The sequence below is a fragment of the Cygnus atratus genome, chromosome 1 (genome assembly GCF_013377495.2).
Source record: "Cygnus atratus isolate AKBS03 ecotype Queensland, Australia chromosome 1, CAtr_DNAZoo_HiC_assembly, whole genome shotgun sequence".
Lineage (NCBI taxonomy): Eukaryota > Metazoa > Chordata > Aves > Anseriformes > Anatidae > Cygnus > Cygnus atratus.
The window spans coordinates 29,156,537-29,180,598 of NC_066362.1; the positions used below are offsets into that span (position 1 = coordinate 29,156,537).

Genomic DNA, 24,062 nt, shown 5'->3' on the forward strand with positions numbered 1-24,062 from the left:
AAAAAAAAATCCTCTCATGCACAGATCACGAGGAACCTGTAAATAATAAATATTTTTGTTCTAAGCTGAGCTTTTTACTTTCACTGTGTCATGAAAGAAATGAACAGTCATTTGATAATGCTTAAGGGAAATAGTCACAAGTGTAGGCCCGTTAATGAATGTGAGGATATTTCCTCGGAAAAATCTGACTAATTTTAAAGCTACTGACTGCCCTTGAAATGTAAAAATGGATATTTTTCTACAGTTACTTACATGTCTATAGTTATTTAAATTCTATAAATATCAAACCTATGCTGCAATATCTGACTGGCCAATTTTTCCCTTTTCCTCTAGGCTGTGTTTCTCAGCTCATTCCCATCTGTGTACTCTGAACTTTTGAAGCTCTTTGATGTCAGAGAAGTGGCAAATTTGGTTCACGATGCTCTGGGCAGCTTGCCGACAGTCATGCATGGGGATGAATCCCTTCAAGCTGTTAAACTTCAAAGTATTGGGAAAACTGTAGAGAGTCACCTGTACACCAACCCAGGTAAGGTTGCCCTGGGCTGCCTGCAGTACAGGTCAGCAGGTATTGAGGGGAATCATGCCCCTCATAATAGTGCTTCCCAAGTAACAATTCTTGAAGCTCTGTTCTGTACAAGCTGCTCGTTAACAAGAATACAGATAGTTAAATTTAGGGGTTAGATTTTTAGAGACAAGTACTCTTAAAGTACAGTTTTGTTTTGATCTTGTGCTAGCTATATGTCTGTGAAAGGAGTTTTCATAATATTTTAAAAGTAATTATAAAGGAAAAAGCTCTACTAATTTGATTTTTTTTCCCCTCCTTTGGGGGCAGTTCAGCAAACAGATTCTCACTTATCCATTAAGTGTTATTTGTGTAAATCTTGCTAGTTCAGCACTTTTGATCCTCCATTTTCTTAATGTAGCATAAAAAGCCTACACAGATGCAAGTGATACTTGGTGTTTATAGTATGTAACAGCATGTGCTACATGGAAGAAAAAAATGCTGTGCAGTGGTGTCACCAATGTTCTTTTTTTTTTCATTCCTAAGCAAAACACATAGAAATGACAAAATATTAATTTTGAGAGGAATTAATTTTGTAATAAAAGTGTTAATTTACTTACTGCAAGTGCTCTTGAGAACTGTTAGCTGATGGAGTTCAATAGAAACATTAACTTAGATCATTTAAAACATTTAACACCTAAGGACATTTAAAAAAAATGTCTTTAATGATTGTACTTTAGAAGTTAGAGCTCAAAGAAGTGGATCCTGGCTACTTTGCTTCTTTCTGGTTGCAAAAGCAGCTTACTCTTTCCATTGTGAGTCTCCACAGCAGTCTCCTCCAGAACAGTGAGGTCTCCTTACAGCTGATTCATCAGGCCTTCAATACTCTAGATCACTACCATATTCACAGAGCAATATTAAGGACACTCTAACTTATATTTTGTATTTTCCAAACTCCCTTGTGGTAGGTAGCATTCATTTCCATTTTCTTCCCATTATCTTGGTTAGGTCAGCCTCACCAGAGGATCTGAGAGAATGAATGTATTTAAAGAAAGTTATTTGTTGCCACGTAAGAGACTCTTGGCAACTTTCTTGGAACTGTAAATTTAGTTTCAGATGTATGAGAATTTTTTTTGGTAGCCTACTTTTGTAAAAGTATTTGTTTTTCATTCAAATGCAGTTTCACTACTAAGAAGTCATCAGAGTTGGTTTCAGCTATAGAAGCAATGAAAGTTGCGTGTTAAAATTTACATGGAGTGCAGGTTATACACAAATTGAATATAAATTCCTTAAACCACAGGGAAACTGATGTGAAAGACATTGGGCGGTAATGTAAGCTCCCAGTGTCCATGACAGAAATCTTAGGCAAATACTTGTACAGTGTAATTTCAGTCATCCTTGAGTTGAAGGGTCTTGTGGAGATCAGTATCTTGGTCTCTTTCCCAGTAATGTTTTCTCTCTTTAAATATATAAAAATATAAGTAGACTTTAGGTAGTCAATCCCTAGAGGGAAGTCTTTTGAAAATCCTATTGAAAAAATAAATACTGCACTAAGCCATGTTAATGTGTAAAGTAAACCATACATCCTAACATGAAGTTGAGGCTTGCTGCTATGAAAATAATTGATTTCTGCCTCACAGATGAAGACAATGAACACTTCAAGCTGCAGTACTAGCTGATACATTTGGACTAGATGGAATGCGGAAAATAACTATTTGTTCGAACTTTTAAAAATGAGGAGGGCACTTCTTAGATAACATTTTATATTTTGTGGAGCTTGCTGAGAAGCAAGTGAGAATATGTGAGCATGGAAATTGCATGCATTTTGTGCTGCTAGGGCTTGAACGACTAACACATTAACTCCCACTGCTGTGGAAATCAACCGACACTGCATTTGTGCTTTTGCTAAAATCTGGAGGTATATTGGGTATATTATTGAAAACATATGTCAGACATGCCAACGTTGATTTAAGATGCCCAAGCACAGATGTTAAGTGCAATTTCAGACATATTAGATGCATCTGGTCTCTGCCTACTTCTCTTTAGAGAATGCAGGTGTCCCATTGGTTATATATTGTATTTACTGAAAAGGTGTGGATAGGATTTTGAAGTGGCTCTGTTACTGAGGCTTTGGCTTGAGCCTCTAAAATACAATAGAAACTATTTGTATTTTAGCAATTTTAGATTTTAGACTACAGCTCTTCCAGTAACAACTACAGAGATGTTAAAAGATGTCAACAGATTAAGTCTGTATCTTAGCCCTGTCATAGTGTGCATTGCAGCTCTTTATCTCATGATGGAATTTTTACATGTCACAAAAATGTGTCTTCTCAGAACACAAGGATTTGGACCTCTACTGAAGAGTAGCTGGATAAGACTTTCTCTATTAGTGAGGCAAACTGTTCAAAATAAATAGAGGAGGAGTTCAATTCTCTGACCATTTACACTATAAATATCATATATACCAAAAATTAGGAATCTAGGAAAAATCCTGAGTTGTTGTTTTAAGGACATCTTCATGTGTTTATTTATTTTGTTCATATGAAAATTTCCACTTAATATAGAATGTATTTCTTACCTGCTTTTTTATTATTTTCCTTATTTGTCACTGAAATCTACTATCAATAGATTAGAAATGTGACAAATACCTATTTGTTTTCTTTCTGAGACTGACTGCTTCCCTTAGTCTGTCCCCTTGAATGAGTTTATCTGAGAATTGCATCCTGTGTATCACAGGAGAGTGTACATGTTGGAAACTGTGTTTCTATAGCCATTCAGAGGTGAATATCTAGACACAATCAGTAAGAATAATTTAATATCTTTGAAATCGCTCACAGAGTGGATGCTGTTATACGTTACACTTCCTATTGAAATGAAAAAAAAATGCTAGCAAGATTAGGGAAAGATACCATTAACTGATAAGGAGGTTCAGGCTTGGGAGCTCAGTATTGTTTTCCCTCTGATTCCACAATTTTTTCAAAAGGCTCACAACTTCTTTTTAATAACAGTCGTAACATATTTTAGTGCTCTTTGCAAGCTACTATTAACACACACTTTAGAAAATTGACTCAAATTTTTCAAAATGTGAAGGCTTTATACGTTGATCCGTAGATTTTTTTTCTAGTACTCCAGGATCTTTTTCAGTTTAATTAGTATTTCTTAATTTGTCTTCCATAGCAATTTATTGTTCCTTGGAGTAGTCTGTGTGTGTGTGCTTATACACCCCAGCCTCTTGGGGAAGGGGTGTGTGTATGCATAAAAAATCAACAAAGCAAAGACCAGAAAATATTTTGTAAAAGCAATGCAAGTAATTCTTTGCATCTGTGGTTCTGAGGAGTTTCTCAGCCATACCCATGTTTTTTCTTCAGCACTACAGGCAATTTTGAAAGCATTTCTTCATAAAAATTTGAAAAATGACTGAGAACAGTGACATGTCAGTGCAGTTGCAGAACAGGCATATATGTTCAGTTTTGGAATTGCAGTGATGACTGTTTGGCTTAAGCATTTTCTTTTCTTACCTCCCCCAAGTATAGTGGTTCTTCCAAGCAGGAAAGCATAAATTGAATAGGTCCAAATAAAACTATCAAAAATAAGAGCAACTTCCTCACTTTTCACTGTTCAAGAGCTTCTCAATGTTTATTTAAAGATGTCCAATTAGACTAGTTCTTATTCCAAGTAGGCTGAAGTTTTGACCATCTGTTCAGATGTAGTCATTGAAATGAATATCATCTTTCTAATCTTTAAAATACACTGGAGTGTAGAAAATTTTGTATGTCTGTGCAGGTGCTTTACCACTAACTGAAAAGCAAGGGGGAAAGTTGTGCTGTGGGTTAAATGTTTAATGTTAATGTAGCTTGCACAGGAAAGGCACAAGGATTGCCCAGAGTGGTCTCTCTTTCCAGTCATGCCAAACATGAACTTGAAAAGCTCATTGTCATAATTTTTTTCTCTCTTTCTGTATAATATTTGCAAAGGACAAGTATTAACATTTTAAACAGTCAGCTAATTTGGCTTTCTGAACAGAAGAGAAATTAGGACAGTGACTGGTGGCTAGGAGTTCTGATTATTGCACCATTCCCTGCACTCATTAATTTTATTGTACATGGTGGCTGACATTGCAGCTGGCAATTTTTAAGGAAAAAAATAACCTGAGACAAGTGGTGTATGCTGCATTCTCAAAACTTACTTGCATAGTCCTTGGTTGAGCCTGATCAGAGGTGAAGATGTTAGCTATCCTCTTCTGTATTATCACTAGATCTCTCATCTAAAGAGGTCAAGCCAGAGAGGTATTTAGGTTATGGGCTTACAGGGAATATGTCCAAAGCTGTGTTATATGTGGTAGTCAGTTCAGTAAGAGGCGCTGTTATCTCCAGTGTATAGTTGCAAGTCTTAACATGCTTTTTGCTAATCCACTCGATAAACCACGTTTTCTGATCATTTTATGGAGCTTTTGGAAAAATGGGACAGTTCAAACTGTTGAATGAGGATGCTCAGCTATACCTGAGACACTTCAGGCCATACCATATGGAAGTTGATTATTTACAAGTCAGGTGTTGCCACACGTGTTTTCTTTGGTCTTCTAAATGGAGTTCATAATGCCAAGCTTATATGGAAGCATTCTGTGCAGTGCACAGAGTAGGGGGCACCTCAGAAAATGAGGCACCAAATCCTGCATGTGCTCATCAGGATGCTGCCTGGAATTAATCAGGATGAAACACCTTGGTACAGGGCTGCTGCGATTTTCTCCTTGCCTTCTGGGCTAAGGGATTGGAGTTGTAGCTGCAAGAGAGGACCTGCTGTCCTCAGAGGATCCATGACCTGCGGGGTAAGGCTCACAGCAGCAATGTGTGAAAGAGCTACCGTAACTGCTCTGTGACAGTTGTGTAGCTGAGTGGTGATTTGAGTATTGGTCTGGGAATGGCAGACCAGGCCCGGTGCTTTGTCAGCCTGGAGTCGGCTTCACATCACTTGCCTCCCAGGAGAGTACCCCAACCATAGACCCAAGGGCTGGTTTACAGAGTGAGCCCTTCATCTCTGCTCTTGAAGATGGATTACCACATGGTTAAGAATTGAATACACTTGGCAAAGCAGGGAAAAAGGAGTTGGCCCTGTAGCCTAAATGTCAGGTCATTTTTATAGGAATGGAGAGTCCTGCTTTTTGCCTCAGCTGCAGGCATTAGTTCTGTCCATTTCATCCATCAGTAAGCAATAAACAGCACTGGCAGTGGGGTTCAGAAGGTGGTATTTTCCTGACCAGAGGTCTGCTGACTAGCCCATCTTCTTGCCCGCTCTCATTTTCACCCAATAGGTCTTGCAGTGGTTGGGTTAGTGGCAGCTGTGCATGCTTCATGTCTCAGACTACCTGGAGCAACAGCTTACTATGCTTCTGTTTTTTGGATGGACTAAAGAAAATGCCTTGTTGGTTTGGTTGAGATGCACCTGCTCAGCTGCAGGCAGATAAGGACTCTTATCTGACCAAACCTGATGAAAACCTACTGAGGCACCTGCAGAGATAAGCAACCACTGGATACAGGCTGATTGTTCTCTGATTTGGGGTTTTAGTACCACTGGTTCCAGATTCACAGAATCACAGAATCACAGAACTGTGGGGGTTGTAAGGGACCTCAAGAGATCATCATGTCCAACCCCCCTGCCAAAGGGGCAGGGGGGCCATTCATTTATGGTCTTTCACCTACTGTGAAATATATTTATATTTTTTCTTCGGGAGGAAAACATTTATTCAAAACATCTGAACAAATGCTAAGCATGAAATACCCATTCAAAAACAGCAGACAAGCTTCTTTTGAAAACAAGAATATATTTAAATAGTTTGTACAAATCAACTTGTCCCTATGATTTTACTTGTGTTATATGTGTAGTTAGTGAAAACGAGAATAATAGAGAAAAACAAGATAAGTGCTATATTTCAGCAAATGAAAGAAACATTCAATAAATAAAATTCCAGAATAAACCTAATTTTTCTCCTTCCTGGAATATGCTTGAGGAAGTATTTGAAGGTTGAAAAAGTGTTTATACAAAGACTAAACCTGGATTTTTTCCTGGTTGGAAAATTATTTTAAAGGAGAAAAATTTTCTGCTAGATAAACTTAATTTTTAGGAAATAATTACATTAATGTACAAAGGAACTGAGTAGATGTATATATATTTAGATAATATAATAATCTTTAAAGTTTTAATAGAGGAAATAATTCAAGTATACTTCTATGAAAACATCGTTTCTCAATTAAGGAAAAGATCTAAAAACAAAAAAATGAGAACAGATAACACCCATTCCATTTATCAAGTTGTAAATAGGTGTTTTATGTGTTGTAACAAGTTTAAGAGTTAGGACTTTCCCCATTTAACATTGTCTTCAGTTATAAGAAAAAGAAGCAAGAAGAAGTAGCATGTTAATGAAGTTCTTGCATCATTTTGAGAGAATTCAGGACTAAAAATAGCACCAAAGAGCTGTGTTTAGAAAAGGAAATGGTTAGAGGAAAGGCAGATTATTCAATGTAGACACCAGTAGTCTAAATTGCTCATACTCAGTAGGAGTGAGGAATCTGGAAAAGCACAAATCCTGAAAGAAATCTGAAAGTACTGCTGGTCCATAAATTAGGACTCATTAGCAGAATAACAAAACTTAAAGTCTGTTGTGACCTTAACATGCAAAGGTATCCTGTCACATAGCAGGAAAGGCTAGAGCATAATTCCACATTATTTTGAATTTGAGTATTATTGTGCTATGTTTTTTTGCATGATAATTCAATAAATATATAATTTCCATTATATACTATATTGCACACAGCAGTGTTTGTCTCTGTCCATGGTACAACATAGAGCCTTTCCACACGTTCTTCATTCTTCAAATATTTGCTTTTGTTTGTTATATTATGATGTAAAGGCTTCCACCTATCAAAACTGTTGGTTTAAGCAAGTAAAAACTTTTGCTTATCAGAACTAGAGCTCTGAACAGAAGACTTATTTGTATATCTGTATTAAAATGAAACGATTCTGCGAGAAGCTCCTACTCATAAAAGTTTTCATTTTTTTTTCAGATTCTCGATATATTCTTCTTCCAGTAGTTTTACATCATCTCCACATGCATTTACAAGAACAGAAGGATCTTATAATGTGTGCACGTATCCTTAGCAACATATTTTGTCTCATCAAGAAGAACAGCTCAGTAAGTAAACAGCATGTCACATCCACAAGGTACTGAACTTCTTTATAGAAGACACAGGCTGGACCTTGACCAAGAGCATTTTAAAGAATTCTCTGTGTAATGAGTCAAATGTAAATTTGATTTCTCAGACACCTTTTCTTTTCATGAAAGAATACTTTAATTGAGGCACGTTATTTTCTGCCAAGCTTTGACTCTTTCTGAGTGTTGTGTTTCAGAAAGAAATGTCCACTTTCTTGTAGAGGCATGGGCTATTTATCATGGGCTGTTTAGTCATAGGGGACACAAAGATGGTATAGGGAAGGGATAGATATGAGTATTGCAGGAATTGTACTTAGGGATTAGTTGGTAAATTTTGTGGCCTATTTCTAATGTTTGTGTTTGCAAATTCATCTGTGAAAACTGCATATGAGAGCTAGTTAGGTAGGTCTGTTGCAGGCATGAAGATGATGGTGAAGTTCTGACAGGCAAAGGGATGTAAGACAACAAGAAATAAACATAGCTTGTATTCAGTGCAGCACATACAAACCAAGGCCAGCACACCTTACCCTGTCATGCGTTGGTGAGAACTGTTGTATGCATTTCTTCATTTCATACTTCTGTTAGAAATTAAAGTTGCCCAGTCACTGATTTGGTGGAGATGTGACCTGCAGCTTTGGCACTGCAATTTTCTTATTGCAGCTGCTCCTGGATTAGTGTTAGTACCTCTTCACAAGAGAAAGGGGTGGATGATAAAGCATAGCTGTGGTTTTGGACTGGGAGAAATATGTGCTTATATGTCTGGTCTTAACTTCAGATCTTTCATTTGGATTCACCAAATTGCTCTGATCATGAACTCTAGAGAAGTACATAACATAAACTGATGTCTACATAAAGCTCTCCCCAGTGGGCAGGATATGCAAATGTGATTTTCAGTGGTCTTTGAGTAACAGAGTATTAACAACTTTGTGACTGCCACTTGATTTTTGTGGATCAGTTCACAATATTATTCCTTCTGTGGTGATCCAGATAATTCAGAGGTTGATGGAACAAGTGAATTTAAGAGACATATCTTTGAAAAGTGATTTTTTTTCTTTTTCTGTTGGCCATTCTAACAGTAGTTTGTACATGAGTTTTGTACATCTCGAGACAGCAGTTCCTCAGTACACTGAATACTGTCTGCCTTCATAAGTAGCAAAGTTAACAGTTGATTGACACTAGATGAAGTGACAGAGAACACGGCCATGACACTAGACTCATCTTGAGTCCAAACAAGAGTTTTGAGTTTTGTTACAAATCATATGCTTACGGTGTGTAGGAAGGGAAAAAAAAAATCTCACTCCTACACCTCGATGCCGACAAAGTTGAATGATTCTGTTTGTCAGCTGAGTTTTAGCTTGGTTGTGTGCATTTGATTATGAAGTGTTTCTTTCTGCAAAGAAATGTCATCTTAAATTGTGGATAAAATGGCTCAGATGAAGATGGTGTTGTCTGCTGCCATGGAGACAGAAAACATTGCTGAAACAGGGAAAACATATTTTCGTCTGATTTAAAAGGGAAAAGTACAACTTGGCTTCATCAAGTCTTTTCTTGTGTCTAATTAAGGTATTCATGGTCTCTTTTGGTGGTGAACACTGGTTTCTTTGTATTGTTGTTGTGTGTGTACAAGTTGTAGGCTTACATAAATGACTAATTTGTTTGTGCTACTCAGTTGATGGAAAGCAATGTATCTGGTCCTTACTGCTGAAGCAGGTCTTGAAGGTTGAGCACCATCTGTTTGTTTCTAGTGATAGTTTCAAAGTGTGAAAACAGAATTCTACTTTTTGAACTTTAAGCCTCTCTTGGCAATTTCCCCAGAAAATATATGGGCATTATGTATAATAATCTTGACTGAAAAACCTGCCTATATTATTCTAAACATTAATTGAAAATAGTTGTGCTAATTTGATGAATGCTTATGTATTCAAAGTCCCCATAACTGTCCTCTGCATTTCAGTACAACATAATTAATTGAAAACTGTAAGGTAACATAAATATAATTAAATAATATCTTAACTTGAGAATGGTCTTTATTTTTTCAAGTAAAATGTTCGTAGCAAAGCTTCTATTGCAACGCTAATATTTGCTTCTAAAGACACATCAAAAGAAATATGCCTGTGGTCACCTTTCTGTTTTTACAACTTAAATGTTTTATTGATTATTTAAGGAAAAATCTGTCCTGGAAGAAATTGATGTGATTGTAAACAGCCTACTAGATATTCTGTTAAGGACAATACTAGAGATCACCAGCCGACCGCAGCCATCAGGCTCTGCTATGCGCCTCCAATTTCAAGATGTGACTGTAAGTTTCTTATAATGAAATACCTCACAACTGTCACTGGTTGAACTATTAGATTCATGAGAATTCTGCCTTTATATTGTTATTCAATTGTAAGATTTTGTGTATTAAACAGAGATTGAGCAGAACAAAGAAAACTTCTTGCACTTTATTCATTTTCAATGGAAATGGTAATATTTTTTCATTATATTATATATATTTTGTGACCTTAAATAAAAGAAAAGAAAGTAACACTTGAGGTTATTTCAGGACAGTAACTATTTCAATGTTTCTTTTGTTGAGATTTTCAATAGCTTTCTTAATCGCTCACTAAGTTTGAATTCCTGAAAGTGGGTACTCCTGAAAGAGTATCAACTAATAACAATTTACTTTCTAAGATGCATACCTTTTTTACATGATGAAACAGCTCTAAAAATGCCTCCAGAATCTGTGATGCTAGCCTGTATGAATCCAAATTTATTAATCAAAAGTCATTCTATTGTTCTCTGGACTGAGCATTTGAATTTCATTTCTGTCACATGAGGTAGGGCATAGAGGATGGATTTAGAAGATTAACGAATGATATTTTGGTCAATGTGATACAACAGCTCATGCAAATTGGAGTGTTGAAATTGAGCCATTTACAGGAAGGCTAATCGTGAGCATTGATGAAACAAAATGAAGTATTACTTTGCTTTGTTTTCAGCAAGGTTCCCAGTTTGCATTTGAAGGACAAATCTGTTCTAATATAGCAGGGGATATGACCCCAGTATGAAATAGGGGGGTAACTTTTTGTGAAGAGAACATACTATGCATTGTGATTTACCATCTCATTATACACTTCATTAGTTGCCTTATTTTTACATTGTAACATTTTTATTAATGAATAGATGGTTGCTTTCCAAACTAGAATTTCCTCTGAGATGAAACATTTGAAAAAGCATTTAATACCTGTGAAAGAAATGTGTTGTTGCCTTTTTTGTTTATTTTATCCCACAAAGAGCAAACATTAGTTGAAGTGTTTTTGAAGCTGACTAAGTTCTGTAATAGGATAACACCAAGCTTTAATCACTGTGGTTCAGTAGGACTGTACATCTAAGAGTTTGGGTTTTTTATCTGTAAATTATTAAATTACAAATGTACTCTGTGTGGCATATCAGACCATTACAAGAAAGCTCAGCTGAAGCAGGGGTTGTAGTATTAGACTCCTAGTGCAGCAAAGCTCTGAGCTTATTGGTTTCTTCTGATCTATCCACTCGCTTTCAGATTAAGTTTTAGTAAAACACCATGACAGCCTAATTCTTTCACGCTATCAAAAATTAGACTGAAAATTCTTTCAAGTTGCAAAATTTTCTTTTTATGCATAAGAAAAGCCATGCCATTGTCACCACAGGCATCTGAAAGAATACTTAATGTGGAAGTGACTCACAGCACAGCATAAGGCAATTATATACATTTATGTAGAAACATCATGCAGCATGGGCTTATGGCAATGCATAGAGCCAAATTTTGGAACTATTTGTAGAGCAAGTATGATGAAGTACCCAATGCAAGTACAGCAGTAGAGTCTGTTCCAGTGTGTTACCAGTATTTCAAGCTGCACCCATCATAAAATATTCTTTGTGAGATGTATCCTGGCAGCACACTGGATAAAATTCTATCATACCTTTTTTTTTATCAGTTATAGTCTTACTTTTGGACATAGTCCCAAACTCATTGCAGTGTGATCTTATAGGCCCACAGGTCACTGTTTTTCTGCAGTTCATAAAGAAAATAAAAAACATGGCTTGGGGGGGGGCAGTGTTACAGGTGTTGCACTAATTAACATCGAATTCAGTGGAATGGTGAAAGTGAAAATTATACATTAATTACTTTAGGATATCAGTGATTTGGATCTGTAGGTTTTCTTAAGAAAAGCGTAGTAGCAGAGAGCAAACCAATTAGAGCAAATATTTATTTATTTGAAATCTTGGAAGTTTAGTCCCCGAGAGTTTAAATGAATTGCAATTTAATTGTCAGCTTCCTCTAGTTTAATAATTATGCTCATTCAATGAGACACAGAAAACTACTTCAGGATTCTACATAAGTGAATTTGGGTTTACGGCTTGGCTTGATTTAGGGCACTAGGATCTGGTCCTCATGTTTTTTATCAAGGCAATTTTGTTTGTAGAGTTGGCTTCTGTGCATGACCAACATATCCCCTGACTAGTTAGTCTGTGGCTAGCACTGGCAGAAATCTTAACAAAATTTGTTTTCATATTGAGTTCAACAAATGCAGCTGAACATTCATTGTTGTTCTAAAAACTAGCTGCCTGTATAGCTACCTAAATTTAAATCAACAGCTCAAATTTAGAAGTTAACAATTAGCTAAAGCTGGTACCATTTTAAAGCTAATCTGTCTGTCAGTTGTAATAGTACAGCTTTCTGTAATAGACTGTGATTTTTAGTATATTCCTCTAAGTCAAAATAAGTGTGGGATCATAGAAGGTGACCAGAAAGGACTGCTTAAAATGCTTAAGCAAGAAGGGAAGTGTTTAAAAGATTCATACGCAACTTTTGTCACTCAAGCTGACAATCAGGTCAACTTATATCTTTAATTACTTTTCTTATTTTGGCTACTTAGCCAAATCCGAGTGGTCTCAAATTTTATAACTGGAATAAAGGTCTCCAAAATTTGCCTATTTAGATGAGCCTACATTATTTTAAATAGCATGATAAAATCATATTGAGACTCGATACAATGAAACTGCAACTCTTAAAAAATAATGATAAAACACCCAAGTCTTTTTGCTCTCTGAAAAGAACCTGATAGGATTGGAAATAATTTTTCATTATGGATATTTACAAGATAACAGCTGTAACCTTGCTGGTTAGGCCCAGACCATGAAGGTTAACATACTTTATAGACTTCGGATGTTGTTTTGAGAAAGCTGTGCTCACTGTAAGCAGCAATAGTTTTGCAGGAAGGTAATTAATTTGGGATCATTACTTCAGTGTAGAGTATTATTATGGGCAAGGCATACTTATTAGTTTACCACTATGTTGCCTGTTAAAGCGAGCACCTGACACACCACCAAGTATATAAGATATAGTCACAAGTGTATTAACCCTTCCAATGTAAAATCCCAAACAACCATTTCTGTGAAGACATTTTCCTTTTTTAATCTTGCTTTCTGTTTTTAAGGGAAGACAGAGGAAAATACTCCCAAATTTTCACTTGAAAAACTAGTGAAAGACAGCATTTTAAAGTAGTGTTATCATACCCGTCTGTTTTCCAAGTCTTGTTCCCATTTCTGGTAGTTAAGGGCCAGAGTTTATTTCCCGTTTCTGAACAAGTTTGCAAGATACTAGAATTTTTCTTCTACAGCACTGGGATGCAATCCAGACCCTATGATTAAGTTCCATTTATATATTTATATATATATATATATGTATGTATGTTTTAATGAGAACTTCCACTGTAGGTCCAAGAAAACATTTTATCAAAACATTTTCAAATTTTGTCCAGTTGTATAAATGAGTTTTCTTTTTGACAAATATGATATTTCAATTAAAAATGTTTTGAAAAAATCCCAGCTATTTCTTCCCTTAAGGAAAACATTAGCATTTTTCCCGGAGTTGTTGCAAAATACTTATTTTTTGTTTCGACACAGAGTTGACAAAGAGATTGTAATGTTAGCAATCTAAATAATCCATTTAAAAACAAATACAAGGGAAATAACTGACAAATCAAACTTTTACTGCATTAGCTCTTCTGGATCTATAGATTATGCTGAGCAAGTAAACTGTTTTGAGTAAAAATTAATTTTTTTTAATGGTAAGGAAATTTATAGGTAAATTAATGTATTTTCATTAAGTATGGAATAATGTTTTCTAATCGTCATTAATTTCCCTTGCATTTGTTGATTACTTTAAATGCTTATCATATGACAATTTATAGTGTCTTCTGTATATGAGCTTAATCTCTCATATGTTTATTCATGGCGGTTATCTGAACAGGGGGAGTTTGTCTCTTGTTTGCTGTCACTCTTGCGACAAATGACTGATAGACATTATCAACAGCTTCTTGATAGCTTCAGTACAAAGGAAGACCTGAGGGTAAGTAACAGAACTGTCTTTTTACTTGTTCCAGTCTCTATTTATATCTCTTTTCTCTTTCTCCCTCTTTCAGATATTCCTGTGCTTTGATGAAATACATCAGTGTTTAAATGCAATATGTTTTTTGGATTAGGTAGCTTTTACACAGATTTTCATGTGTACTCAGGGCAACTCTTGTGATGGAGCTAGGATTCTATTGCTTCTACAGTGACAACTGAAAGAGTAGAGATGGGAGGACTATATAATTGCTTTAAGGCCATATACAGTAGCCTCAAAGCCTGTTGTAAAGATTGTGTCAGTCTAAGGTTACACAGGTCTGCTTGATTCTTCCCATCAGCTGTTTGTTTGTTTGTCTTATTTATTTACTCGTTTATTAAGTTATATATGGCAATGGCAAACACACAGCTTGATAAATGAGTATTCAAATAACGCTCTGTTTTGCCTAACTGTGTAGCAGGTCCCTTGGCAGGAGGACCTGTCAGACTTGTAATGTTTGTCTGCCCTGTTTGATCATGGAAGAGAATAGTTGCAGAACTTTTTCAGGGCAGATTTTACCAATTTTATTGATGGACTTACCAGGCTCATGGAGATGCAGCATTTTTAATTCGTTTTTGGAAGAGAGGGATGGATTAACAACAACAACACAAAACAGTAGTTAAGGCTTCCTGCATAAAGACATAACACCAAGGCTTCCACTCTGCTAGACCCTGAGAAACTAGTATAGGACTGCATTTGATCCACATAAGAAATCTTGAGTGATCACTTATTCCCATTATTCAGCCAGTGATTCTGGATAGGAGAGTAATGACATCCTAGAGTGATAGTATATTTTTAGATGTTACTTTTAAATTATGATTCGATAAACTTAATTATTGCCCTGAAATGGAGAGCCTAGTCATGGTGCAGTTCCAGATTTTCTTAAATTCCTGTTTAGAGATGTTCTGAAGAGAGCATACCATCCATGAGTGCTTTTTCTTTGTAGTGGGGTGATGATATTAAGTTTGAAAGATAGAAAGAAAATAGTACTGAGAGGTTATCTCTATCAGGAGTCAAGAGTACTACCTAGGAGTTATATAGAGTGGGAGATTTTTAGACTAGTACTAGACCATCTGTTTTCACCTGGCATAGTTAGTATCCTTAGACAATTTTTAATATATGTTGTTGGAATTTAGGCATTTTTTTTTCTGAAAATATTTTCCCTTTTGTTTGAATTCTGATCAGATATGTGTTCTTAGGTTTAGATTTTTAGATTTGCTGAAGGTGTTTCACGCTTGATTTCTGTGTTTGATATATCTGTGAGTACAGTGTTGAGTATATTCATACTTTTGTGCTTCTAGAACATGAAAATCTCTAGAGTTATTGCTTGAATGGTGTTTGATTTGAGACACATTTATATTCCCCGCACACGCATACCCTACTATTATACAAAGACATATGGAAAGCAGCTGTAGCTCGTGCCATCAGCTATCAAAATAGAGGTCGTAAGAACTCAAGTCCGGAGTTTATTTTTCTCATTCTGATCTCACCAAATCAGCGTCAACTCCACCAGTGATTAAGTGGCAGTAGGTTTGATGATAATTATTGCAGCACTCCTTCTCTTCTGAATCTTAAATAATATAAGAAATTTTTTCCTCTCACTTGGAAATATCAAATATCACTGCAATGTGTGACTGACAGGAAGAGGGAAAGATGAGAGCGAATGTGTTAGTCTGACACTGCTATTAATCATAAGGTGACTGTGTGTGTCTTGAACCATCTTCACTCAGAGGGTGGTGAGGCACTGGGACAGGCTGCCCAGAGAAGCTGGGGATGCCCCATCCCTGGAGGTGTTCAAGGCCAGGCTGGATGGGGCTTTGGGCAGCCTGGTCTGGTGGGAGGTGTCCCTGCCTATGGCAGGGGGTGGAACTGGGTGACCTTTAAGGGTCCTTCCAGCCCAAACAATTCTATGATTCGGTGCTTCTGTGATCTTGCCACTTACCTCTGTGCTATGGTTTGTTTGCCAAGCATGGAACTTCTTTCATATTTTATTCTGCTTTAAGATATGTTCCTTAGGAACTGACGTCAGTATGAGTAAATCGGGATTGAGAAGGTGTAAATATCTGTGATAAGACATTCTTATTTGAGGTATTTTTAGAGACTGAAATAGTAACCATAGTTATTATTCTGGTGGCTAGTATGTATTTCTGGATTTAAGCTTCAGTGGTAAATATCATCAACTTGCTGTATTTTTGAATCCTCTTTCTGCACCATGGTCAGTGATGTCAGATTGGACTGGGTGTTCCGTAAGCCACACTACAAGCTACATATATAAATACAGGGTTTGCAAGTGACTTGTCTGAGTGTAACCCAGGCTTCTGAATTGCTGTCTGCTATGCCTCCTTTTTTTTTTTTTTTTTTCTGCTTTGACTACCCCTGTTTATAGGTATTTTTCTATTCTAAATGATGCATACTGATATTACAAGGTATTTCTTCTTTCTTTGACTAATTCTAAATTCAGTCAAAAAAGACTGTCTCAAGTGTTTGCAGGAATGCATGTTTGCACAGTGTTTATGCTCCTATTCATAAACTATCCCCATCAAACCACTTTTCCAAACAAAAATTCACTCATGTAAATACTTGTAAAAAAGGAAACAAAGGTTGTCATTCATCATCAAAACATAACTCCAGTTCTTATTCTTTCTTATAACAATCTATACCAAAATTATTAAAGGCTTTTTCCAGCTTGTTCATCACAGTATAGCAAAATGGAGTTTGAAGGAATAACATCAATTTTAAAATGACAGATATATCTGCACATTTTATATGACACACATCTGAGCGATGATTTAAACAAGTGCGTTCATAGAAATATTTCCTCTATTTTTAAATATATTTAGTTTAAGTAACTGACATGTTGACTTTTTATTTTAGTTGTTTCTTCAAGAGTCAGTTTTCTTCCACAGACAGCAGAAGATGGAAGAAGCGTTTTATATTTGAAAACGTGCAAATGAAGTAAGAAGGAAATGTCAGGGGATTCATGGCTGAGTGGTACTGCCAGATATTCTATTTCACTCACTTTTTGAAACATTTAATTTAATAAGACAATAATTTTCAATGCCTCCTTTATGTTTCAGTATTATTTTTAAGATATGCTTATTTTGTTTACCACAAAATAACATCTTATTCTGGTAAATATATTTTTTAGCAATTTACATAACAGAGGCTCCCTTGTAGGCGGATATTTGCTGCCACAAAAAAGCTCAGATCTAATTTATGACAAAAGATTACAGTGGAAATTATAAATAGGGGTAGAGAAGTGGGAAACTGAATGAGAAGAACAGTATATGTTTGCATAATGCAGCTTTGACCACAGCAAAATGGTTTTGATTGATATGGATGGGGTTTTAATTAATAGGTTAAAAGAAAGCAAAATAAAAGCACCTGTCAGAAGGCCTAGTCTTTATCCACTGCTGGTGTATGCTAGATAATGAGGCAGGATAGATATACAGGAGAGATCTATTGTAGGAAAAGAGTGTTTCATGGGGCTGGGAGTGAACTTCACAGGTTCTCTGATCCCTCTCTTCCAGCTAAAGGAGCCTGAGCAGGGTACTAAGGTGGGTACTAAACCCTATCAGCAAGCACAGTGTATTCCACAGCTTTCTTCTCTAATGACAGCTTGGACAAAGACTTTTTAGGGTTCGTTGGCATGGGGTTGGCAATTTAGGTGGCTTCTGATGTAGAATGAAGAAGCAGTGAAGGAAAGAGGATCTGGGAAAGGGTTTGGCCACAGGATGGATGTGTTGTCCTGGCAGAAACAACTTACTTTCGGAGACAATTCAACCATCTTTCTTGTAGGCACCTTGGCAATCTGCAAAACGTCTCTGGGACACTGTACAAAGACTTGATAACAAGTAGCTTGATAACTCTGCAGTGTGAACCACGGCATAGGGGATCAAGCAACTAGCTTAAAAGTGGACTGTTGTCCCAAACTAAAATGCTAATAGATTTACCCTGAGAAATCTTGTATAGAGTCTGCCCGGCATTACAGAGGATTTTACGTGTATACAGGGAGATGTGAAAGAAATTCAAAGATGCTTGTTGATTAAATGACTAAATAGTTTCCAGTCTTTCAGAAGGCCATGCTTCTCACTGAATTGCAGTTTCCTAATTTCATCAAGCAGGTATTGCAGCTGAATGAAACTGAACTGTGGTATTATGATATTATTTGAGTGTTGTAAGATAGTACTAGAGCTTATATACGCTAGGTAGGAGTATTAAGAGATGATATTTAGTTGCATGGAGTATGCAAAAGGACAAAATTACTCCATTACTGTCACTTAAGTTAAAAGGCATATGAGACATCAATTATAGCTGTATTCAACCAACCAAATGTTAGTTCACTTACAGTGCCGGCAAAAACGCTTTTTAAATGTTAAAATCTGTTACTAAGTCATTCTGAAGTGTTTAGCAGAGCAGATACAACTATGAAAGATAATAGCTTATTGCACAGAAAACAGTTTAAGCTATAGTTACAAAATCAATCTACCATGAATGGTACTTCGTAGTTATATCTGGTGATGGTTTTGGAATGTTTGGACCACGAAAGAAAAATGAGCAATCACTTCATGCAAAATCCCAGTCACTGTAATGCTGATAAAAAAGCTTTGTGGAATTGCTGTATGGAACTGTTGGAGGGGAGCTCCTTGGGTATCAGAGACCTGCCACTGAATACTGATGAGCAGACCTGAGACGTGAAGGCTACTAGTGCATTAATCTCAAAGCATCAGACTAGTCAGCTGGCATTTTCCTCTTGGTTATTTTCATGCTTATGGATTCCTAGGGAAATGTATTATCAAATAAAAAAAATCATACATGAAAAATAAGTTAGGCAGAGATTAACTCTGGAAATAGAAGCTTAATAGTTGTATCTTGCAAATCTTGCAAAAATGATTTTTTTTCTATTATTTTAATGAATTTTCTGTTTCTTCAAGTTACATTTTAGCTTTGAATTACGCTGCATTTTTGTTTGTATGTTTTAACATTTACTACAACACAGACAAACTTCAATCTTGGGCTTTTCAAATTTGTATTTTATATCTAATAAATCGTATTACTGAATTGATGACACGATTTTCTATTTTTTCTGTTAAAATTAGAAATAATTAGCCTTGTGTTGCTGATCCAAACTATAATGCCAGTGTCTACATTTGCTTTGTTTTCGAGTTTGCTTGGAATAAAAGGTTCATTCTGTTCTTAGCCTAGTTGCCTAAAGAAATGAAGCATATGTGATCTTCCTTTCTGTCTGTCATTCTTTCCTTAACAACTTATGAACTAGCCAATTAATTTCAACAGGCTTGGCAGTGGCCTGTTGGGTCTGAAAGGCACTAAATTTTACACCCCATGCAACCCTGGAGTTTTAAGTGGTCCTTAAACCATTCTTTGGTTTCCCAGAAGCAGATATTTGGTCTTTTCAGGTCAGCAGCCATTCAGCAGCAACACATATTGTGTCAAGACAGTGAACAGGATAGAAATGGGATATGGGAGAATGGGGGTCAATACTGTGAAGTGTCCTACAGCAGCATTTGGGGCATTGCCATGTTTTTGGGATTACTGCACAGAGCTGCAGAGATTACTGCACAGGGAAAGGATGTAACCCCTAAAGAAAGAAAAGGAAGAGGCACAAGTGTTGAAATCGAACTACAAGGTGGAAAACTATAAGTAGGCAGTCTGGAATAAATATGTTGCTCATGGAGATACTTGTTTATCTGTAAAGCTGGTCACCTGCGCTCAAATGCTGTATTATCTGCACCAAGTCTCATTTATACTCTTCAATACAGAGGATTTTTTGGCCTCTTACTCAGAAAACAGGTTGTCTCTTTTATGTAATCTTCTCTGGTGGGTGGGTGCTGGGATCTCAGCTGCCTTTCCCAGCGCCTGCATTCGTCCCCCTTTACAGTGATTCTCTAATGAAAGACATCTGTTGTGCAATGCCCATCATCTACACTTTGGTAAATGCACTTGAGAATATATTTTGGTGTTCAAAATTAGTTGGTACCTCTGGTTGTATCTTCATCTCATCCTTGTTTTGAACTCAGTCTCTACAAATGACATGGGCAGAATCAATATTTCAAACATTTCAAGGGCAGGTACAACACTAGTTCTGTTAGTCGGATTATATCATTTGCCTCCTGTTCCTCACAACATCAAAAGCTCCATTTTGCTTACTAAAAAAAAAAAAAAAATACAAGCAATGTTATACACAATCAAGACTGACCATTACCACCTTTGTTTAAAGCATTATTTATCAAAGTATACCTGAAAAACCTTGTGCTGAGAGGAATAGCAGGAATAGCTTAATTTAGTTATTTATTAGTGAATTAAATGACATAGGAGATGATAATACTAAGCTCTTTCTACATTCATTCTACAGTGCTTTCTACATTCAAAGTAGCTTGTGCATTTACTACTTGTATGTATTCAGCAAATGAAGCTGAAGGGTTAAGTGACCTGCATACAGACAGACAGCTGCGTTAGCAGTTCAGGGGTCTGGACGTTGCTGTTGACTTCACTGGTCTTTGCAAACCCAATGATAAAATTGTCGTTGCACTCTCTCTCTTTCCCACCAAATAATGCTACTTTTAGAATAAATCTTGAATGTGATGAAAACCTGGCATGATTAAGGAGGTATTCAGAACTCTGTGGTGTTTGTAAAGTGCTTTTTTGATTTGCAAATTGTTCTCAGGATCACATTTGTGGAAGTGTATGGGTGGAAACCAAATGCATCTTTGACATTTATCTTATGTATTGCTGTCAATCAAATGGCAGATTAAATTATTTTTCTCTTTTTAAGAAAAAATGAATTAAATTGCTATTTGAAGCTTTCTTAGGGAATCAACGATGAAAAAATATTAAAAAGTATATATTTTGAAAATAAATGTGCAATTTGCTATTTCTATAATGATTTTTTTCTGCCTCTGATTAAGATATTTTTAAAGCTCACTGCTCTTTTTAAAGTACCAGAGGTATAAGATTGCTTCTTTTCCTTCCACAGGATTTCCTGCTGCAGATTTTCACTGTATTTCGAATACTGATACGACCAGAGATGTTTCCCAAAGACTGGACAGTGATGCGTTTGGTTGCAAACAAGTAAGACATTTTTAATGGTAACAAAAAAAATAAGGGGTGTATGTGAAGATCATGGTGTAAGCAAACACAGTTATATGATGTATATAATAAAAATGCAAAATATACTCTATAACACTGGCTGCAGTTTTTCATTTTTGAATTTAAGATTGGGTTTAAGTTTTAAAATCCCTGCACTTATTTTACACAACAAATTCATAGTATAATCTGTTCCTGTTTATCTTCTAAATTTCAGTAAGAACGTAGAACTGGTAACTCAGAAACACTTCTACAGATTGAAGATGCTAAGCATCAACAGCTTTGTTTTCCAAGCAGCAAATGACAGATCTCAACAGAACTTCATTTCAAATCTGTTTGTTGAAATGCTGAGTTGGTAGAGATCTGTTTGCTCTCAAGAAGAAATTATCTGCTATAATATTATTAACGATGTTTTTGCATGTTTGTTAATTTAGTGCTTGTCAGAAAAATCACAAATCAGGAAATGAGGCACAGCACAGGCAACAGTAGCATGGGGCTCTAAGCATTGCCTAGTGATACTTTGGGATATAACCTGCCTTTGAGCCATTCTTTCTTTGCTCTGGCCTTATTTTTACAGAAACAGGTTCCCAGCATTTCTGAGAAGTCATTATAGTAAGTCTAAAACTATTGAATTTTATTTCACCTGTGTCACCAGCTATCCTTTTATGTAGGCTTAGTTTTGGATCAGATAAGCCAGCTGAACAGTCAACACAATTATCTAAAAATCAGTGTCAGCAGAAGAGGGAGGTTGTATTGAGCAGACGTAGGAATCCAGAATTTAGGATTTACTTAAACTGCAATGCCTTATGAATTGTTTTTTAGTCTTCATTGTGCCTATCAGCTCCAAAAAGAATTTGAATTCATAGTGCTGTACGGACAACTAGTGCTTATCTTCTGGTTACAATTAAATTTGGCAAAATTTGTATTCATGATAGATGTTATGTATGTGCCTGACATAGCGTTTGTTCAAGCTTTATCATGACTTGAGAAAATAAAATTTTTGCTCATTTTTATTACATGATTTAATAGTGCTAATCTTTCCAGGTTTGAATTCCAGCAAAAAATGTTAATAATCAAAGAATTGATATGATGCATCTGGTAATAGTGCTTAAGAAATAAATTGAGAAACACAGGAAAGAGGGAAAAACATAGGAACTCTTAGCCTCATATATAATCTAAGAAATCGCTACATATTCCAGAAACAGCTGGCTTGGCAGATGGCTTTGCAACAGCTGACATGTACAAAACTAAGATTTAGGAACGACCTTGGCGTGTGTTTCTTGGAGTGGTGGTGTTCAGATATGCTAAAGATGTTGTTAGCAAGTTCTGCAAAAAGAGTATTTGCTTGCATTAGTATTTTAGTGAGCATCAAACATCTTTTATTATTCCGTGTCATGTTGCTTTTAACCAACTCTGGTGAAACTGTGACTCTGTGTCCAGTCCTGTCAGTCACAGAAGACAGGCAGAAGTTGGCGAACTGAACTCATTAACAAGCAATTGCATAAGCATTACTGTCAGCAAATGGCATGTTAGCACACCTTTACCAATTCAGCATTTGGTAATTTACCTTGCTAGGTATATGTTCCTTTGTGGAGGAGATCTGCTTTGCTGTGTGTAACAGAGGCTTGGTCAGATGTTTTGCCTAAGTGTGGTGTGAGCTGAAGAACCGTCATTCCCATGTTACATATTGACGGTTAGTTTCTGTTTCTTTTCGAGGCAGCAGAAAGGAAATTCCACCTCAGTTCTCTCCTCAGGTGCAGGACACTAGTTTTTCTGGATTAGTTTTTCTAAATGGGAATGCCATCCTTTCACTTGTTTCCCCCACTGCCATTTCAGAGGCTGCCTTCTGTTAACTTCCCTGAGGAAGTGGCAAAGAGACTCAAAGCAGTAGCTTGGCTGGAATTTTCCCAACCCCAAATCTTTTATTGGAAAGGGGAGATCGCAGAGGCAGGTTGAGAGGTTAGGGCACTGCCTGCACCAGACAGAAGTGCCTGTGAGCTGTTATCTCTTCCCTCCACTTGCTGAACCAGAGTGCTGCCAGTAACCTGAGCCCCTTTGCAACTGAATGCAAAACTTCTTGAACTCTAGCCCTGTTCATGTCTACAAGGAAAAACTGCAAGGTGTTGCACATCCTTTTAAGAGCATAATCAAGTAATCCATTAAAAAAATGATTTTTTTTTTTTCTAACTCCTTCTTCCCAGGAATAAAATCACTGGCATGTTTCCTGGGTCAGACAGCCCCTTCTCAGCTGTCTGGGCTTCAGCCTGAGAAGCTGTAGCTAATCTGAAGGCAGCATGTGTCTTGGGAGCTTCACCATCGCTGCAGTCACATCACCAGCAGCACTATCTTTTCTCTCCACTCTCCCCAGAGTGATATAAAATTCAAACTGTCTGGTATTTACAGGAAGAGAGATGTAGACTGTCTGAGCCTAGGGAAGAAATGAGTCCTAGTAAGGGTATAATCAGGTAATAAGCTTTTCCTGAGGGGGAAAAAAAATCATTTCTTCTCTTATTTATCCATGCAGAACTTCAATTACCTGAAAGATTTTTAGGTCTTAAAATGACATAATAGTCTTTCTAATATGTATTAATTATATATAAAAATATTGCTGCCCCCTGGCTTCTAGAATTTTTTCTTGTTGCAGTATTTTCAGTAATTATGGAGTATCTGGTACTTGGATGCCGTCTGGGATAAAACAAAAGAGAAGGTACTGCGAGCTCAAGAAGACAAATCTGGAACTAGCCAGAAACTAGGATACTTTACGATGATACACTCATGGTCTATAATTCTGAATGTCTGAATATCCATCATGAGAAAGCATTAATGACTAGCATTACAAAGTC

At 36.5% G+C, this 24,062-nt stretch overlaps 1 protein-coding gene across 1 annotated transcript in view; it reads left to right on the plus strand.

Moving 5' to 3' along the window:
- Window positions 1-24,062, plus strand: part of DOCK4 (dedicator of cytokinesis 4) — a 248,690-nt gene that overhangs the window by 170,234 nt on the left and 54,394 nt on the right. Inside the window, exons 23-27 of the mRNA XM_035544267.2 lie at window positions 334-526; window positions 7,561-7,688; window positions 9,871-10,005; window positions 13,981-14,079; window positions 21,110-21,204. Of these exons, the coding sequence (XP_035400160.1) occupies window positions 334-526; window positions 7,561-7,688; window positions 9,871-10,005; window positions 13,981-14,079; window positions 21,110-21,204 (650 nt within the window). The remainder of the gene's footprint in view (window positions 1-333; window positions 527-7,560; window positions 7,689-9,870; window positions 10,006-13,980; window positions 14,080-21,109; window positions 21,205-24,062) is intronic.